This window comes from Oculina patagonica, chromosome 7 (genome assembly GCF_052425735.1).
Source record: "Oculina patagonica isolate OP01 chromosome 7, crgOcupat, whole genome shotgun sequence".
NCBI lineage: Eukaryota > Metazoa > Cnidaria > Anthozoa > Scleractinia > Oculinidae > Oculina > Oculina patagonica.
The window spans coordinates 28,803,933-28,825,246 of NC_135764.1; the positions used below are offsets into that span (position 1 = coordinate 28,803,933).

The window sequence follows — 21,314 nt, forward strand, 5'->3', positions numbered from 1 at the left end:
TTCTTATAAAGTAAAACGCTGCTTTCCAAGATCGAATGCCGTGCCCTGAAGAACTTGTTTAGTTAAGCCCTTAAATTTCCCAAGGGACTCTGCTTGTCTTAGGTTATAAGGAAGACTGTTCCATAAACAAGCACCACTGTAGCTAAAGCTATATATGTAATGGAATATTGAGCTTATTCTCAGAGTCCCTTAGGTTGTAAGCGGTTACTCGTTTTATTTTAATCTACAATATAAATAGTCTGAAGCCAACCCGTGTTGAGACCTGTAAACCATTGTAGCTGTTTGAAATAAGCTTAAGAGAGGGGTATATAAACAGGAAGAGTCGCCATTGTGTGTCCAGCCACATTCCCCGAGTCAGTAAATTAGCTTAAGGGGGATTTAACAAAGGATTTAAAGTCGAAAAACAAATCAACACTTATTTACTTAGTTAAGGGTATTTGTTCTGTAACGTACCTCTTGTTCCTTTTTCCGTTTTTAATTTTGCTTTTGTCTGCAAACACAGCATGCACAAAATCTCTCGGGATGGAAAGTGGCATCATCAAAGATTCTCAGATCACGGCCTCTTCTCAATGGGATGCCAATCATGCCGCAATCCAGGGCAGGTTGAACTTTCTGGCAGGTGGAGGAAAGCAAGGAGGATGGTCATCTCGTACAAATGACGTCAATCAATGGATTCAGATCGATCTTGAAAGTTTTACCAAAGTAACACGAATAGTGACACAAGGAAGAAACGCATACAACCAGTGGGTCACAAAATACAAGCTGCAGTACAGTGAAGATGGAGTCACCTTCCACTATTATCAGCTACCAGGCCAGAGTTCGCCCAAGGTACTATTACAATGACAATCAGTTAAATATTCCATGTTCTTTTTTCGTATCTCCTAGACGAGGGTAGCCGTGACCAAATGGTGCGAGTGATTTTATTTTCGTTTTACTAAGAAGGCCATAAACTCTCTCAGTGCCTCTCTCATCCGAGAGAACAAAGATGCATAGAGTACATTCTTTTGTGTTATTGTGACACAACTGCTAAAAGAAGCCCTTCATAGCTGATAGCATCACGTTGTCCAAAAGATTACTGTTCTTCCAGTTGCTTAACCAAAATTAAAAGAATAAGAAATTAAAAAAGCAAAGTCAAAGTGCTTGCCGCTGAAGAGCAGCCAGGCTTCAACCGCCTGACCTTTGTGTTACAGTGATTCGGACTTGTGTCTTCGTGGATATGCTGATGGATATTCTAGGTATACTTAAGTTGCTTGGTTGCAGCAGAACATTAATATTTTTTACGGCTTTTTTTTCTTTTAGGAGTTCGATGCAAATCAAGACAGCGACACTCCTGTGTCCCATCAGCTGAGCCCACCAATCAACGCACGCTACGTAAAACTTAGACCATCTGCTTGGCACAATCACATCTCAATGAGAATGGAGCTCTACGGATGTAAAGGTACTATTGATTTTTAAATCAAAAATATATTTTCTCTTCTGCGGATACATTCAGTGTAAAAAGCGTTTTTAAAACTTTTAAAAACTAACTTTAAAGCAGGAGGTCGAAAATAATACGCTATGCGAAAAATTGCCTGGTGTAACCGTTCAGACCAGTTTACAAAAGCAATTTCTATGTGACATTTTTTTGTGAAAATTTTTTATTTGCTCGTATAGACGAGGAAAATTGGTTAATTTTATGTGGAAAATATATTTGCTGAGAAGCTAGCGTTTTACCTTTACAGTGACAAATATAAGTTATCACATACGAAAAACTGCTCGTGTAGCCGACTCGTCACATAAAATGTGGCAAATATTGCGACAGCTGAGTGGTGGTCCCCAATTTCCGAATCTTTCACTGGACACTGTGCGCGCGTATCTCTGTGCGTATCTCTGCTGTCCAAAGTCATTACTGGCGCACTAAACTTTGAACTGTTGACAAATAAATGTTGTACCATCTACGAATAAAATATATTTGTCACATAAAAATTTGCCGTGTAAACCCAGCTTAAAAAGGTACCTTGAAGAGGTGACTATATATTCAATCCTCCTGATTTCACCGGGAATCTAAGGATTATATTTAATAATTAATATATTGTTTCTGTATTTTTTCCATTTAGAGAATCTATTGTCCATAACCATTTGTGAGAATTTCAAAGCAAGCATCGGCTGCTTGAACGGAGGATACATCAAGGTCGTGGAAGCGTCCTATGGCAGGCATGATCAACCGACGTGCCCTCATCCGAGTATTCACAACACCAACTGTCATGCCGGTAATTCTCTATCTATTGTGCAGACCAGATGCGACAACCAAGCCAGCTGCGAGTTGGATTCAAGGAACTCAGTATTTGGCGATCCATGTGTTGGAACATTTAAATATCTGCAGGTCAAATACCAGTGTATTCGTTTACCAGCTGTTACTATTTGTGAGGGTAACAAAGCCACCATAGCCTGCAACAACGGAAAGAAAATCAGCGTGCTGGAAGCCTCTTATGGAAGGCATGATGGTCACACGTGCCCTCATCCAAGTATTCAAACCACCAACTGCAATGCTGGGAATTCTCTGTCTGTTGTGCAGAGCAGATGCAACAACCAAGCCAGCTGTGAGTTGGATTCAAACAACTCAGTGTTTGGGGATCCATGTGTTGGAACATACAAATATCTGCAGGTCAAATACCAGTGCAATCTGTAGGTAAGTGGGAAATGATTAAATTATGTATTGTTTGACTGATTCAATCGCGGCTACAGTTACCAAGAAATATCGCCCAGTTACCTATTGTAATCATTGTGGAAATAATTATCATCTAATATGCGAGAGTGCTAGAAAGCGATACTGCTTACAAAATCCGCCCTGCCCTATAGCCTACTAGCACTAGAAGGGAAATTAATAAATTAGCGATATAAGACCATATAAGTTAATAAATTGTTATTATAAGGGCAATAGAAAACTAACTGAGCTACGAAGCTTTCTAGGCTCCCTCTCGATTACTGTTTGGTGAAGATTAGCGTTAAGCACTGTTACTTAAAATCGGCATTTATGAAGTGCAATGTTACAAAGAAGAGACACCCAAAAATATGGAGTTAGTTTTCATCTACCAAACTCCACTTTCCTGTACTGTTGTAGGGGTACAAATGGATTCACGTCCAAGTTACAAATAAATACATAACAAGCACGTACTGAAAGAAAATCTACTTTGTTTTGCAGATTAACTCCTTCGTATGTGGACATTGACAGGCCACAAGCCGACGAACTACTCTAATCAAGGGCTTAATTAGTTATGTCTTTCACTTCCTTGAAAAAATATCCGTACCTGCCCTTCACAAGTGTTTAATCGCCCCGCTAAAATTTAATACAAGACTTTAATTTCATTGGTACTTTTGAATTAATGTCCATGTATTTGATTTTATTGTTGTTCCTCTTCTTGTTTAATTTGCTTTTACTCCTTCGAGCTTTCTAATTGCCATAGAGTCACCCCTGGCCGAACTGGCCCACACAGTCGGAGCTCCTTCCAAAATCCGTATCGTAAAACAACTTAGATAGTATCCGACCCTTAGATGGGAAGCTAGTCCAACGTCAGATGGCCCAGAATTTTCAGGTTTTTTGTAAGGGTTAACTGGTAAATTAAGAACACGTGTCTTATTCAAGAACACAACATAATGACGAACCTTAAGAGGATTTTTAGGACGAGCTGTGATTTCATCTGTAATGGGGAGTAAAGAGTTAAGCTAACGTTTTATGTATACTCTAGTGAATAACAATAAAAAAAAATCGACTTGGGTATTTTTTCAATAAGTACGTACGGCCCTGTATTTAGCTTAACCATCGCTCTCCAGAAAGTTTTAACGTACAGTAGTCTAATCCTACGACGTACACCCAATAGAAAACAAAGTTAAGGGCACAATTTTTTATAGTTGCACCATTAATTACGTAGACGTTACACCAAAATGTTTATGTTGCACCATAGAACCAATCACTAAGGAGGTTTATCAACAGTTTGACAGCATTTCAGTCAGAGAGCCTATAATTTTTATAGTGTATAGTTTCAGTTATGCAGTATGTAGTATAACGTTGTCCAACGGTAGTGCATTCATTCGCTATGGAATTAAAATTATATTACTTAATAATGGTGGTTGTCAGTCAAGTGTTTTGTTACTGAGCGGAACAAGTATACGTACAGGACTTTATGATAAATAGAGAATCATGTACTAGTGTTCTTGAAGTTCGCGCACACTGCACCTCGCCGGTAGAAGTTGTTTTCTCTGTTTTCTTTCTTTCCACCAATTTAACACCAAGAACTGGTCACGCTTTTTTTCGATTGGCTCTGTCAAAATGCAGTCGATATTCAAAATGGACAGTCTTGTGGAAAGATCTATCCAACCTGTATTAGTTGCATATGACAAGTATCTGCTGAAGTGCAAATTGGTGACGTCACAAGTGCTTGAATGGCTATTCCTCTAAATCCCGGAAAAATCAAGGCTAAGCATGATAAGGGTTAAGACTATTTATACTAACGGTACTTATTATATCTTCACTTCTTTCATTATACATGCAGAATTTAAACGATTGTTTTCTTCTCGCTTTTAATTTTAGATTGACTCCCGGAAGTGGATATTGACAGAGAAAAACTGCTTTGAGAAAGGGCCATTGACTAGATACCGTATTTCCCCAAGATAATAACTCGCACCTAGTACCCTCGGCAAATAATAAAACGCACCGGTCAGATTTAACGTAAAAGCTTACTGGGCTTACTAGAGACGGTTGCTTATATCAAACCATATATCAGGGTACAAATAGGAGAAAAAAATTGGTCCTTTGATGTCCTCTTGATGTTTAGTAACACATTTTCAAGAATTTCTATAATCATAAAATGTAAATGCGATGGATAAATTACTTCAAAGAGTAACGTCACCAATTCCTCATTTTCACAAAATGATCATGATCTACCATTTACGGAGTGGGGGCGTTATGAAAGAAATTGAACTTACAGGGCCTAAATAGACTAGGAGGATTAAAAGAGAGCGGGTGCTTAGTAGAGCGGTACGGTATATTTGATCGCGTTGTTATTTTCAAATAATGTGTATGTATTTTATTTTTCTCTTTTTTCGAGGTCTATAATGAACAAAGAATGTCCAACCTTCATCCATTTTTGCAGCAATTACGATAATCAATCTGTTGGGGAAAAAATCATTAAAGAAATTTTATAACGAGCTGTGTTTTGATTTCTCCTAACCTGTGAACAGACACCTGATTAAGGTATAAGGCGAGAAATAATAGAATCGGTGAGCCCAGCCGCTATCTTTTTCACCCTTATTCCCAAATGGGCTAACTGTTCAAAGGCTAATTTCTTGGTGTTTAGTTTTTGTCAACGTATAGTACTCAATCTTATTCCCCAGGTATACAAATGAGTGTTCATTGGAGACCAATGAAGAATCGGTAGTTCTCTTCACATAAACCAAATTCCGCTACAAGATCGGCAAGGCAAAGCATCGACAAAATTTGATCTTTGACATGTTTGAGCATAGCGACTGACCACATTATGTAAATCAAATAGGACTCTGATCTGGTACTTCACTATTCAGGCTACATTCAATCTGCTGTAAAAACAATACAATACTTCTGAGTTCTTTTAAGATTGCGCCACATTTTTCAGTTCCATGAGCCTGTCTCAGTTAATCAAGCACAAACCCAAACACTGTACTCGATTAAACATTGAATCAATCGAGACAAACGGAGTGCATGTATAAAACACCCATCTCTAAACTCTAATAGTAGCGCTCAGTTAGATCGCGATCGTCTTCTTTTTAGAGTATAGCATAACGGCACTGATATTGATGTAGAATATCGTGCGTTTGTCCTTTAAACCCCTGACCTCCAATTATTAATTGGGAATTTTAAATTTAAAACAAGACAGCAAAACAAGTGGAATTTTTTCCTTGTTTGATAACCTTTGACTAAGTATATTCTTTTGCCAACTTACTATGGTTTTAACAACTACTTCTTAGATTTTTTTATTTAGAAAGATGCTGTTTATGGAAATAAAACACTTTATACTTTTTGCTCTGAAACCTAAGCGAAGAGTTAATGAGTTCAACGTTCAAAACATCGGTCGCTAAATCAGCGAGGCATGCACTTTTTCCTTAGTCACGTTCTTACTCACAGCGCAACAAAAGAAACCAACTATGGTCTCTGAACGACTCATCAATGGCATGCCCCTTGCCCAGTCGTCTTTTTCGTTTCATGTTAAAACTTCGGAGGGAAAATCGTGGTCCAAAAGATGCTTAACCAAAACATTACATTGTGTTTTAAGCATTGTCATAGGCAATTGAAACGACTGAGTGATCTTTTCTTTAAGTTAAAGAAGATGATTAATGCATCATTTTGTTTCTAATCTAAGCTCAACAAAGACTCACGATGTTCCACGGTTGACATATTTTTGAATATTTTTTTCAACGTGTGAAAGTACTGAAACACAAGCTGCGCCATAAACTTTTATTTCCGTGCATGTAACTACAAGAACTCTTGAAGTTTTTTAGAAGCGCAAAAACCAGCCACGTTTGTTCAAACTTGACAAATCATTTGATGTTGCCGAATACCAGGCCGGTAGACCACGGCTAATTGTGATTGTGTTAAACAAACGAGTACTTCAAAGGCTTCATTTATTTGTTAAAATGAACATTTACAAGAAGATCGAAAAAAACTCTTTTAAACTTTAGAACTAATGTCAAAACACTAGAGGGTTTGGATTCCTTAATTCCAAGTACAGAAGTTCTGTTCTATATATTTCAGGTCATCTGTTTAGCGCAGGATTTAACTTAACGCCCTACTAATTTTTCCTGTTTTCATTGTAATTGCCGTGGCCAGGGGGCTATTGTAAGAGCACAATAGAGTACTTTTAACCCCAACCTTTTTTCCGCTTTCTATCTGATACGTGCGCATAAACAAAATTTTTTAATTCCATATTAAGGTAAGGCAATGCGGAAAAAATTCATACGTTGTTCAGTTGTAATCTGAGCAACTCTTTCAGACGTTCCGAAGTCGTTGGCAGGCCAGCAACATGAAGAAGCATAGTCTACTATTTTATGCCATTTGCCTACTTTTTGCACTTGCTGCAAAAGGATCGCAAGGTTTCACGTTTGATACTCAAGACTCTCTTAGTTTTGAAGGTAAGAGCTATCATTATATTTAATTAACAGAAGACGCTGAATAAAAAGTGATCGCGAGAGAGCTCAACTGTGACTTTATATAGCTATTAATTCAAAACGGCAAATTCAGTAGAGAAAAGAGAAAAACGAAAAGAGTCCATTTATCTTAAAATTGGCCCTTTCTTCAGTAAAGCGCTGTGTGGAATAAAAACTTGTACAATAACTTCAAGTTCTTGAAAAAGTCAGTAGTTTCAAGATTTCACTGTTGTTTTAAAAACAAGTTATCGAGTTCGGCAAACTCCGTGAATTGTAAAATTCTGACTGCAACAAAAAATAAACACACCATTCTGGGCCAATATTTCTACACTGGCTCTAAACGCAAGTAATGACGATTTTCAGTCAATGATTAGCACAACCACTTTAAAATCTTGATCAGCTCACATCTACTTTATTCTTTATTTCATTGGCTGAAAACGTTTTGACAAAATAGGACTTCGTTTACAAGCATGTTTTCCTCCATCGACAATTCCATTTTTCTCCAGGATTTACACTTATTAAGCTAGTGCGTAGTGAATAGTACGCGTTTGCAACACTCAATTTCTTTCATTTTGAATTTACTAAAAGCCTGACAATGCAAAACAAGTAAATAAAATGAGAATAAAACATTTTTTGGCAACAGATTATGCATAAACTGTGGTGAAATTTGCAAACCATGTTAAGCAAAGCGGAATGTATTTAACTGTTCCGTTTGTTTGTGTGTATCCAGTGAAAGTACACACTTTGCGCCAGCCGGGTTCAACCAATATCGGTCTGACAATTGTAACTGGTGAAGCCAGTTAATTTTCAAAACTGAATGACAAGCTTCTTAAGTGGCAGTTTCTCTTAAAGCGGTCCATCGCATTTCGGGTCGGAAAAAGGTTTTCCCTCAAACTTTGCCCAGTGAACTATCTTAGGTTGTAAGTAAATGCAACGACTTTAGTTTTTGGAAATACGTTAAAATATATTTTTTAGAGCTCTCAACAGTGAAGGCTGCAAAAGGCCTAATTTTGAGCTTGGCCAAAACGAGAAATTTCATAAGTTGACGAGCTCGCCGCTCAAAAACAACCAAACGCACCAAATTATTATTATTATCCTTAAGTTAAGTGATCCTTCAAAGGTTGGAAACGCTGTTAATTTTGATACATTTTGATTTACGGGTCCGTGAAAATTTAAATATCAGCAACCGTTAGATCGCTTTTTGTAAACATGCAAAAGTATGGTGTCTTCGCCGGCCTTTATTTCACGAGTCCAGACCAGAACATTCTAAATTCCAACTAAATCCTACTAAACAAATGTTAGTTAGCATAGAAATGTAAAAATACCTTGCACTTTTTATCTTCCTTTGCCACAGCGACTTCGAACATTTCGTGCTTGTGCGAGTATTTCATACACATTATGCAAATGAGCTTACTTACTCGCATAAGCACAACATTTTCGAAGTCGCTGTGGCAAAGGAAGATAAAAAGTGCAAGGTATTTTTATATTTCTATGCTTCCTAACATCAGTTTAGTAGGATTCAGTTGGAATTTAGAATGATCTGGTCTGGACTCGTGAAATAAAGGCCGGCGAAGACACCATACTTTTGCATGTTTACAAAAAGCGATCTAACGGTTGCTGATATTTAAATTTTCACGGACACGTAAATCAAAATGTATCAAAATTAACATGCGTTTCCAACCTTTGAAGAACCACTTAACTTAGGAATAATAATAATAATTTGGTGCGTTTGGTTGTTTTTGAGCGGCGAGCTCGTCAACTTATGAAATTTCTCGTTCTGGCCAAACTCAATTTTAGGCCTTTTGCAGCCTTCACTGTTGAGACTCTAAAAAATATATTTTAACGTATTTCCAAAAACTAAAGTCGTTGCATTTACTTACAACCTAAGATAGTTCACTGGGAAAAGTTTGAGGGAAAAATATTTTCCGAACCCGAAATGCAATGGACCGCTTTAAGAGAAACTGCCACTTAATTCCCCTAACAATATCAGTACATTGCTAAGCATATAAGTGGTGAGAATTAACCGAATGATCAGCTGGTGAGCATCGCTTCTATTTACCATCAAACTTTTCGAACAATTATCGTAAGAATAGTATATAAGATACTCGATAAAGCTCTAAAATTTATAATGTTTTGTGGTAAGGGCTTCAATAGTTATTTTCTCGCCGACAGTTATTACTTTCAATTTGCATTGCCGATAGTTCGCAGTGTCATTCAAAGAATACTTAATTTTTTCCGCCTTGGAAAACAAAGGTCTAAAGCAGAAACAAAGGATTTTGAATTAAGAATTCCAGCATGGTTTTAAAAGTGTAAGGGAAGCTGTTGTTCCAAACAGGAAAACAATTCTTTATTGACGTCTCTATAAATGTATTCCGTTAAGAAATCGAACAATCTCAACGCAGGCTTTTTGTGTTTCTTTTGTTTGCAAAAAAGGAAAAAAATCTATCTTACGTAGTGAACAAATTAATTCAAAAGTAAAATTCCAGTGAAACCCACTGAGTAAGTTCTGCATGAGAAACCCATCATGACAAACACTGATCGCCCTAACAACAAACCCAAACAGAATTGTCACTGATTTTTATATCGGCAGCAATTTGCTCTGTCCGCTTTGTAAACAGTACTGCTGAAAATATCGTTAGATAAGCAAACCATAAGCAAAACCTAAACTACTTCGAATTCGCCTCTTCTCAGGAATTTCGTCTTCTGCGAACACCAGTTAAAAAAAATAGTATATGTGCGTAATAGTTGAGCCTTGAAGCTCTAAAAATTATAATACTTTTTGCTTTAGCGTCTTAAGAGTTATTTTTCTAGGCTACAGTAACTACTAATTGACCGATAGCTCGCAGCGTCATTTAAAGAATACTTATTTTTTTCCGCCTTGGAAAACAAAAGTCTAAAGCAAAAACAAAGGATTTTGAATTAAGAATTGCAGCATGATTTTATAAGGATAAAGGCTGGTTCTCATATGATCGCGCCGATCGTCTCTGTCGCTTCTGTCGTTTGCAAAGTCTGAGGTGATTGGTGGAAGCAAACTTTTTGAAGCGACAGAAGCGACAGCGACGATCGGGACGATCGTATGAGAACCAGGCTTAAAAAGCATTTTTTTGTTCCAAACAGTAAAACAATTCTGTTTTGACGTCTCTTTAATGCATTAAGTTAAGAAACCGAACAATCTTATGGCGGACTCTTTTGTGTTTCTTTTGTTTGCGAAAGCGGAAAAAATCTTTCTTATCTTCTAACTTACGTAGTAAATTAATTCAAAAGTGAAATTACAGTGAAAACCACTGAATAAGTTCTGCATGAGAAACCCAAAAAGACTTGTTACTGATTTCATATATTTCAAGTGATGGAATTCTTTATTGTCTTTATCGACAAATCTACGTTTTATTCGCATTTTAAACAGTACTGAGAGGGTCTCAATGGGGTTAACCGTTAGTCGTAAAACGGCCAAAAATTTAGCTGTTAGGCGTAAAAAATGGAAAATTTTAAGCGTTAGCCGTAAAATGTGTTAACCGTAAAAATCGATCAGTGACTATAAATAACCTAAACTAGTTCACTTCATCGTCCCAAAAATGGTCCAAAGACCTAAAATACGTTTTTCAATAATGGAAATTGATTTTTAACTATTAAAAACAATGAAAATTAACTTTTAACTTCTGTTAACCGTAATGGAAATAAATTACTCGGGCAAATTAAGGCATGGGTCAACAGTTATTTCCCTCAAAAAAGTGAGGGGGTGGTCTAACTTCTAAGGCGTTGTTCATTACAGCATAAAATTGTGGTAGACAGATGAGTCTCCAAAAGTAATGAGTTTTTGACATGTCGAAGTTATGCAAATTAAGTCACGTGACTTAATACGCCAAATAATCGTAGAAAATCTTTAAGCGAAAATGGGAACAGTTTATAGCAAGCGAAATTCAACTAAAATGGTACAAGACAAGTCCTAATAGTAACAGCAAAGAAACTGTGCTTGGCAATTATTGAATATTTGATTGATTTTGGAAATAAACAGCTTTTTATACTAGTACCCAGTCTCCCGGTATAAGTGTTCTCTCTTTTGAAACGTTTCCTTTAAAATATCTAAACATTTCCAAGCACAGAAACAATGTACCTAATCGCCTTAAAGTTATAAAACTAACCGCAATTTTAAGGAAGCTGGAAAAAGTGTTCCTGTTTTAAGTAAGAGTTTTTTGGGCCTTAAGAGGTCACGTGACCTAATTTGCATATTTTAGACATGCCAAAATGACAACAATTGATAATCCATGAGTCTGGGAAAGTTTCATGCTGCTACAATTGAAGCTTCAAGAGATAGACCACCCCCTCACTTTCTGGGCGTATAACGAGAGGCCCATGCCTTAATTTGCTTGAGTAACCGTTAGCCGTAAAAAGGCCAAAATTTTAACCGTTAACCGTAAAAGCCCCCACCCCATTGAGACCCTCTACTGATGAAAATGTTGTTAGAGGAACAAACTGTAAGCAAAATCTTAATATATCGCAATTGGCCTATTAAATCTATGAAAAAGCGGAATTGAGTTGGTTTTTAAAAGTGTTCAGAAACGTAGTGTGTCATCGAAGTTAACTTTGTTTTTTAAAGGTTATTTTAAAGAGTATTGGACATTTATTTTAAAGTTAACCCTCTTAAATCGTATTTTGGAATTTCCTACACGATTTAATTTTTACCGCCCGAATGTTGGAAGGTGGGAAGCGGCGGTGACCCCTTTTCTAAGAGTTGTGCTCCCAAACGAACAACACTACCGGAAGTTGTACAAAAAACGAGCTTGCAAATGAACAATTTTGAAAGTCTTAAAGAGTTGACCGAGAGATAAGGTTACTCTTACAAATGCCGTTGATTCTGTTCAATTTGTTAATTCAGACAAATAAAAGATTAAGCGTGCAAATAATTACATGTAATTCGTGTGCTCATAACTTCGCATTTTCAGACGCAATCAGTTCAAGTGTTATACTAGCAAGGTGGGCTTTTTAATGGAATAGTAGGTCATTAAGATAACGTTATAAAGAAAATAACAAAAGTTTTTCCTGTTTTATGAACAAAAGCACAATGGCTGGTCAGTTTGTTATGACGACCAGGAACAAAAGATACGTCATCAAAGGAATTTTTTCCTGTTTGGGACAATTCATTAATTTTAATCTTCAGTCATAAAGAAAACCACAGACAGGCCCTCGTTCTCTTGAATTTTGCCTTGCTAAATAATTATGATAAATATCTTTCTGTTTTTAACAAAATTAGATTACGACAAATAATTTTTTATCAACGAATACTCAACGAAGCGCGGCTGAGTTGACTATCGCTCATAGAAAACGAGGGCGAGTAGTCTAATTTTTTTAGTATACACTCTTAAGTTTGCAGTCCAAAACCTACAACGTTATGTATTTTTAAGCCAAAAATCACAAATAATTTTCCCTTTTATGAACAACGAGTGCGCGATCGTGTTCTATTTAACAATTAGACGGCGAGCTCGAGGTTTCTATCGGCTGATAGCTGGCGAGGGGCGAATACAGAGGAGAGAAGGAAGGCCTATTCTGGGACCCAAAATCGCCCAAAGTCGCCCAAAGTCGCCTAAAGTCGCCTAAAGTCACCCTAAGTCGCTCTAAGTTGTTTTATAGATAGTATAGACTTTTATGTAACAATGCTTTATGGTATACCATGATGATTCCTATGTACATGTATACTACAACTGTACTTAGGTCGGTCACCTAAAATTGCCTAAAAGGTCACCTAATATTGCCTAAAGACGCTCAAAATCGCCCAAAGTCGCCTAAAGTCGCTCAAAATCGCCTTAAATTGCCCAAAATCGCCCGTAATTTTAGACAAAATAAGCTAAAATCGCCTAAAGTCGCCTTAAGTCGCCCAAAGTTACGGCGACTTTGGGTCCCAGAGTAGGCCTGAAGGAGCGTAAAACAATTATATGAGCGCCCACTTAAGAACCATACACTGAGCAAATTCTGTATTAAATTTGTGTTTTCCTTGCTTTCTATTTAGTCTTTTTGCAGTTTCTTATACAAGCAGTGTGGCAGAGACATTGGGCCAGGTTCAAAGCACGATTTCAGTGTTTTAACGTTTCAGTGAGGATTTTATGTTTATATTTTCTGTCTTGCAGTTTTGATGTCGAGTCGACTAATCTCAAACTCCGCAAAAGATAAGCAATAAAAACTCTCGAACAATTTTGTATCCTAAGTTATAATTAGTGTTTATCATGATCAGCTTTCGAACAACCGCGGCCCTGTAGAATATCAAAATAATGAAGAAGGACATTGCAGAATTTCAAGCCAATGATTCTACGTTTTGCACCTAAATAGAAATCGACCAAGTATACAATCGACCTCACTTTATTAACCTGATTTAGGTAATCTTATTAGCTGCTCAATGGCCAGTGCTTCACTTGCCGCAAGAACAGTAGCCTGTTCCAGGATCTCGGTTTGTGTGCAAAAGCGAAAAAAAGCGGGCGAGCGCTGAAAAGTCGAGCAGGGAAGAAGGCGAGTGGCGCTCCTTTCTCGCCTTCTTCCCTGCTCGTTCTTTCTTTTCTCGAGAGCCTGGAACAGGCTACAAAAGCAGCGCAACAATTCGTTTCGAAACCCGAATCGTTTTGTAATCACTTGTTTAGTTTACATTGTCGTCACAAAAACAGGACTGTATGAAAAGGGAACTGACTTTATTTTTTTTTCTTTATTGTTTCAAGATCAAACAAACCAAGAAGATGCCTCGATTGTAAAACGTGAAGACCGTAAGTAAAGCAACGATACATTTTATATCATTCGCTTCGATAAAATATAACAATATAACTAGCCATGTATTATTACTTTCTCTTGATTATATCTATTACGATCGATATTTATTTACTAGTACCGTGCTAGGCTTGAAGGTTTAGAAAACCTTAGTTTCAGTTCATTCGTCGTACAGTTATTTTCCTATCTACCCTTTCAATATTTGTTCAGCTAGCCAATGAAAATTGGTGGCAAGTGATGAAATAAGCCAATAAAACCTCGGGACAAAAGTAAGTGACTCATGAAAAGAGCGGGAAAACTTGGTTTCGATTGGCCGTTAAAAAAAGACTTAAGGTAATTCACGTGAAATAGAACTGCTCATAGATTTCCAACCAAACTTTGCCGGTTGGTTGTTTACCTAAAGGGAACTTAAATTTTGAAATATAAAAAGGGGGGTTACCTATTTGTTTAGGAGCAGGAAGACCTTGTACATACTATATACATGGTGTATATCATCGTATAGATCGCCTTTTATAGTTTTTAGTATATTATAATGTAAACAGCTTTTAATACTTTGTAATTCTTGTTATATATATATAGTTTTAATTAATATTGTAACAATACACGTAATTCAGTCCAAGGACTGCTAAGTGTTATAGTTTTTAATAAACGATTCTTCTTCTTCATACAAATCCTTGATAATTCCTTTGCGAGTTCTGGCAAAGTACACTTTTTCGGTGATAATTGATCTGTATTCATTTTATAAAAAGCATTTGATCGCTATTCTCGAACTATATATATGAGAGAAAAAAATGATAGGTCACCGTACTCGTATAGGAGAAAACGATGATTTATCTCTCTTGCAATCCAAACCGCATAGAAAAAAGCCGCCATTTTGTTTGTGCGCGCGCTAATTACGTGTAAAATTCTGCGCAGTAAAGATGCGCAATGCAATACTAGGGAATCACCTTAAGTAAGCATACTTTCATAAGTGGTGTGGTGTTTTCACTTTTAGCTGTGCCCGTCGCCTTCTATCCTCTTAACGGAGAATTTCAAGCAAACGAGAAAAACGATCGACAGCCGAGTGGAACCTTAAATGGAGTGGAACTAGCAGATGGACCCCACAATGAGCCAGAAGGAGCCTACCAGTTTTTTGGCAACGCCGGTAGTTACATCGAGTTTCCGAATGATGGAGGTCTTGACACCCGTAACTCCATCACGCTGATGTGCTGGGTACAACGCGAAAATACAGAGGGACCACTGTTCAACTACAGGAAATCTGGGCCGTGGGGAGTCCATATATGGATCGTTAACTCCAGGTTCTTCAATCGGATCACCAAATACCCAAATCATGCGTTCGCGAATGCTATATTGACAGATGATCCTCTTGACGCTGGAAGGTGGTATCATGTTGCTGCCACGTACAATCATAACACCGGGGAGAACTCGATCTACGTTGACGGAGTTTTAGCTAAGACGCAGAATATTGGTACCGGCTTCCGGATTGCAACGAATGATACCGAGGCGCGGATGGGAGCTAAGGACGGTGATGGTAGACATTTCAAAGGGAACATCACTCAAATGAAAGTTTACGACGTTGCACTGGACGCTGACCAAATAAGGGCTGCGATGAAAGGTAATCTGCAAATTATTGAAATCTCTGTGGTTGTGTTTTGTGACTTCCCTTTACATTTTTGTTTTTTTAAAGGAGCTATGATACAGGAACTTCGCCGATTTTTTGAAGACACACGGAAACAACTTGTAAAGTTAAGCCTTAGTTTTTCTAATTGCAATCCATTTCCATCCGAGCCATCGCGGCCAAAGACACTTGTTAACAGTTTCAGTGCTCTCATATAGATAGCAGTTTTTTAAAAACATGGACTATTATTTTTTCCTACGACACAAATATAAATTTTGGCTGTTCAAAAATCTGGTAAATTCTGTGACATAGCCCCTTTAACGAGGGGTATGAACGGGTAAAATAGGAGCAGGGGTTTGGGCCAATTTTCAATGGAAAAATGAGATTTGGATCACTGGGACTGGGAATCACAAACAATTAAACAGTAGAACTTGGACGTAATATTTCAAACACGAGAGGCAGTGTTTCATCGGGATATCCAAACACCGAGAAGAGAGTTGAAAATACGACGCGCAGCGGAGTATTTTTGACGAAATTCGAGGTGTGTGGATAGCCGATGAAACACTGTCTCGAGTATTTGATATATCTTCTCAATCGAAACAAAAACTACGGAGTAAACGGAGAAATAAAATCGTAAAAATCTATGCTAATTAAGATCGGGTATCCAAACCACCGTCACGGCTATGATTTTTTTTGTTTTAACTTGATGAATTATTAATGAGTTTGAGAATTGGATTTGGAAAATCGGGAAAACAATAGACTGGGAAATGGAATTTGGGCCAAATTTGGGCTGGGAAATACAGCCTTAATGGGTTCCTTATACATAATCAGTTTGAGCCAGATAGGCTCATATAACACGTATTGACCTGAACCGAAACGAAATAATTTTTTTTGACTAAGCAAAAGTAAACCTCTCAAGCAACCTTGCAAGAAAAACTGATTTAGTTAAAACAGACGCCTGCTAAACACTCTTAAATTGTTACCGTAAAAGCTCTTTTCAGCCCCTCTGGACGAGTGGGTTTTTTCAAGACTTTTGAGGAAGGGAGGGTAGGGGTTATTGGAGAAGAAGGGCTTTTTTCAAACCACATAACAGTTATGGTAACAATATTAAATAGATTTAGCCAAGCCTAAAAGCGGAGCTCCCAATTTACTGACCAATAATAGAAAAAATATAGCACTTGAGCCCGCGATCCAATGTAAACCATTATTTGATCAGCGGTAAACTTCAAAAAAAAAATTCGACCTCGATGAGTTCTATATGTGAGCCTGCGATATGGTCATGTGATACTGCTCAGCGAATACCCTGTTTTGACAGCTGTCAATTGACCATGACATGGATGTCCAATATCAAAGATGTAAGCTGGCGTAAACCATAACCATGCGTTATCCATATGGCCGCCATATGGCCACCATATGGCCGCCATGTTGCGCGACTTCGTCGCACGCGCCCGTGAGCCATGCCGCTAGCCATGATGACCATGAAAAACCAAAAGCATGGGTTCTGTTAATTTTCTATGGGTATGGGGCTCCGCTCTGCGGCCCTTCGGGCCGCTGGGAGCTCCGCATAAATTTTGGCATAATTTCTAAAAGATGTGACCACCCCTAGCAACATGATATGCTGTTTTAATGAACACAGTCGACAGAGGACTTTGTGCAAGGCTACGAAACTTCCTTGCAACTGTTTATTGCATTGTCACGCAACTGTCCATTGCGTTGTCACGCAAGTGTTCATGATGTCGTCACACGGTTAGAGCGTTACACTCCGCCGGACCAAGATTTCCGTAACCTAAAATCTAGTAAAAAATGTTATGCCGTATTTCTTCCAATAATCGACCTCTTCGAATAATTACTACCTTTTATAGTGAAAAATATTTAAAAAATATAACCTGCCTCAAATAATCGTTCAATTTTGATGCAAAGATACCGTCTATAAAAGATGTTTCTGGTCTTCCTCTCTCAACCTAACCCCCGAGCTCAGGCTACTTGGCAAATAATAAATATGAATTTGTTTTTTCCTTGGAAATCCAAGAGGAGATCTCTTTTTTTATTCAATTGCTTAACACCACATACACTAAGAAAAAATTACAGGTCACAAGGGCAGAACTTGAAAAAGTCAGCCTAACTTTTTTCAAGTTGAGATCTAAAATTCCTGATTGCATCACAATAATATTACTTGTTTATAGCTTCAGTACACTGGCATAGTAATTTCTAACAAAACTGGACCCACTTTTTATAAGTTTCTATACGTCTTTAGGCTCTTGAATTTTTTAAGTGAAGCTCGTGACAGTGTCCCCTTAACGAAGGAAGTTTTCCGTTGCATTTTCTTTTGTAGAGATAATATTTGCCCAATAATAATACTCAAAGAGAAATCTTCTTCTATTTCAAAAATCAAGGAGGAGGAGCTCCACCTAAGCCATGTGATAGTTCCCCCTGCCTCAACGGAGCGACATGCACCAATCAGGGAGACAGCTTTGAATGCGAGTGCGCTGAAGGCTTTGAAGGAGACACTTGTGGACAAGGTGACAAGTTGTAGCTAGCTGTATTATTAACCTGATAGTGACTTGAAGTGGGAGAGCTTAATGCCCCCCGGGCTCCGCCGTCCCTGTCTTAGCCCACTTCTACAATAAGCCACCTGTCTGGAAATGACACTTTAATTTAATTTTCATTTTAGGAATAAGGGAAAACCGACCCTCAAAATTATTGGGATAAGGGATAACGCAAGATAAGAGATAAAGAAGATATAAAGATTTGAATTTTACAAATCTTCTAAAAATAGTAACAAAATGGCGGGAAATTCAAGTTTTCAAACTCTATATCTTTAAGACGGATTGAGCTTTTTCGATATTTTTTTCGCATTTCACTTTATCTCAGCAAGGTCTTTCAGAATAATGTACTTTTTGTGCCATAACAATAAGATGAAAATTTTTCTTCAGCACTGTGACGTCATTTTCCCGCCAAAAACCGTTAAATTCAAAAAACAAAAATCATACGATTGTTTGGGATAAAAAGTTCTATCATTGTGCTAAGTTTGAGTTCAATCGGATAAAACAGCAAAAAGTTTTTCCGAGAGTGCCGCTTCAAGCGCTCTGCTGGCCCGGCGTGTTCCCCAACATAGCGTTCTGCGCGCAAGTTTTATTTGACTCCCTTGCAAGTCTCTCCTGTCGCTTGAAGGGTACGGATGTTACTAATTCCTTCCATTTAGGCAAAACCTTGCTTAAACGGACTTTTTCAGGGGGATTTCGCAGATTTTTGGTCTAAACTGTTCTGGAATAAGTGGTAGGTAACTCCACCCATGAAAAACAATATTCGCATCTTTAATGACAACAAAACCATTATCTTTGAACATTTAACTGAAGATGTAACCTTTATTTGGGGATAGAAATCAAATTTCGGCTATGAATATCGATTTTTTTTTAAAGGCGCGCGGAAACAACTTGTAAACGTTGGCTAACGTTTTCAAATTGCAATCCATTTCCATCTGAAGCCAAACGCGCTTTTAAACAGTTTTGGTGCTCTAAAATAGCAATTGTTTTAAAAAATGGACCATTATTTTTTAGTTTCCTACGACACAAATACAAATTTGGGCTGTTCAAAAGATCGTTTAAAATCCGTGACATAGTCACTTTAAGTTGAAATCACTTTTATTGTCTAGATGTCGATGAGTGTGCACATAACAACGGAGAATGCCAAGACATCTGTGTGAATACTATTGGAGGCTACTACTGCGCATGCTCAGATCCACAGTTTAGCGTCGCGCCAGACAACCGCCACTGTATTGGTGAGTAGAGCTATTGTGATTGTAGCCTTAGATTATCCTTACTGGTAACAATACATCACAATTAGTGTTATTTATGAGAATTTAGCAGTTTCTCAAGGCAGTATTCCGTATTTAGTTGTTTCCTTTGTGTCTTTTTATAGTATTAAGGAAACAAATTGTATTGATGTTGTACAAAAGAGGATGGCATACACCCTCCCTAGTGTGTTGTACGAACAGAATTAGACTCGGTCATTAGTAGGAATTAATAAAGACAACTAATATAAATATATTGTCTTCGCAATTGTACAAATACACGACAACCACTTCTCGGCAATGTTCGAAAATCTTCGGGACATCACCAGCAATTTTGGGATAGTTTCGTGTGATCTTCGGCAATCATAAAGGTGGAAGATCTCAGGTTTCTTTCAACTGTAAAACTTTTTTCTACCTCTATATTATTTGCCTACTACATTGCAGCCGCTTCTTATATATTTGAAAAATAATTAATATGCTTTATGTGCGCACTTACCTACAGAGATAAATAATTGTTTATGGTTTTCGTCTTTATTTCCAACAGCCGAGGGAGTGGAACTAGACTGTGGCCAAGATGAAATGACCATCACTCTTCCCAAGTCCCTCCTCATGGGTCTTGACGTTGATCATATCAGGCTGATCGACGTCCACTGCACGGCTACTGAGAACGAGACTCACTACTTCCTTCATACAGCGACCACCGAATGTGGTACCATACTCAAGCACACTAATGACCACGCTGTCTACAGTAACATGGTGTCTGAGATTCCAATCGAGGAGCATCAAATAGTGACCCGTGTGCGCGAGGCTATGATCCCGTTCCACTGTTACTACTCCAAATATGGCGTGGTGTCTTCAATTGGAATCTTGCCTGCTAACAAGAAGGTTATTCTGTCTTCTAAAGGATATGGAAAGTTTACCATTACTATGGACTTGTTCCGGAATCCCAAGTAAGTCTAACCTTGACAGAAATTAACATCACTCTTACTCCTCCTCCTCCTCTTCATTCTCCTACTCCTGCTACTCCTACTTCTTCTACCCTCCTCCTCTTTCTCGTTTTCCCTTCTCTCCCCTGTTCCGGAATTGTTATCGACCTCAGCTCATCATACCAACTCTAATCTTGGTAACGCTCGCTTTCTGTTCATCCTCATCTGGTACTTGCTTCTTCTTATAACGCTTTTACAGTACAAGTGCTCAGCTAATATATCAAACACGAGAGACAGTGATCATCCGAATATCCAAACAACAAGAAGAGATTTGAAAATACGACGCGCAGCGAAGTATTTTTACGACATTCGAGGTGTTTGGTCAGCCGATGAAACACTGTCTCAAGTTTTTGATATATCTTCCCGATCAAAACAAAAACTGTGGAGTAAAAGGAAAAATTAAATCCTTAATAGCTATTCTAATTAAAGCCAGGTATCCAAACGTTCTTCACGGTTATGATTTACTGTTTTTTACTTGATGCATTATTAATGAGTTTAAGGAGAAGCTTTAAATTTAAGATATGATGATTGTTCTTTTTTCTTTCCCCCAGTTTCATTGCGCCATACTCCCAAGACGACTTCCCGGTTATGTTTAACATCCGTGAGCGAATGTACTATGAGATTAGAGTCGATACTGAAGACGATCGGTTGACAATTCTTGCCTTGGAATGCTATGCCACTCCTTCTCAGGACAGGGATTCACAACCAAGATATGACGTCATAAGAGACGGGTAAGTTTTGCCCTTAGATTTAATCTTCCCCGGTATGTTAGCAGAATTCCTCATCGGCTCAAATTCCCACGGAGAGCAACTGTCAGAAACTTTGGTGGGGGTGTGTTCATACCCTATTTAGACCAAATTCAAATTTATTCAAGTGAAGAGCCTTCCGTCGACGTGGCCCTCGTTTTAACGTCAGCTGAAATTCCTTCGTGAGATCTTTCGGCGCTTTCCGTGCGCTTATCTCTGTTAATTATGCTATAAAGGGCGGTTCTAAGTCTAGAGATCTTGGATAAACCACAGTG

General features: G+C 38.0%; 2 protein-coding genes across 2 annotated transcripts in view; both read left to right on the forward strand.

Moving 5' to 3' along the window:
* Window positions 1-21,314, forward strand: part of LOC144659347 (uncharacterized) — a 96,077-nt gene that overhangs the window by 32,014 nt on the left and 42,749 nt on the right. The window contains exons 40-41 of the mRNA XM_078519759.1: window positions 503-828; window positions 1,300-1,438. Of these exons, the coding sequence (XP_078375885.1) occupies window positions 503-828; window positions 1,300-1,438 (465 nt within the window). The remainder of the gene's footprint in view (window positions 1-502; window positions 829-1,299; window positions 1,439-21,314) is intronic.
* On the forward strand, window positions 6,949-21,188 carry LOC144660597 (uncharacterized). Its single transcript, XM_078521262.1, has 7 exons — window positions 6,949-7,140; window positions 13,854-13,898; window positions 14,894-15,514; window positions 17,911-18,036; window positions 19,170-19,295; window positions 19,852-20,257; window positions 20,845-21,188. The coding sequence occupies exons 1-7, from the start codon at window positions 7,032-7,034 to the stop codon at window positions 21,026-21,028; spliced, it is 1,617 nt and encodes a 538-aa protein (XP_078377388.1). The 5' UTR covers window positions 6,949-7,031; the 3' UTR covers window positions 21,029-21,188.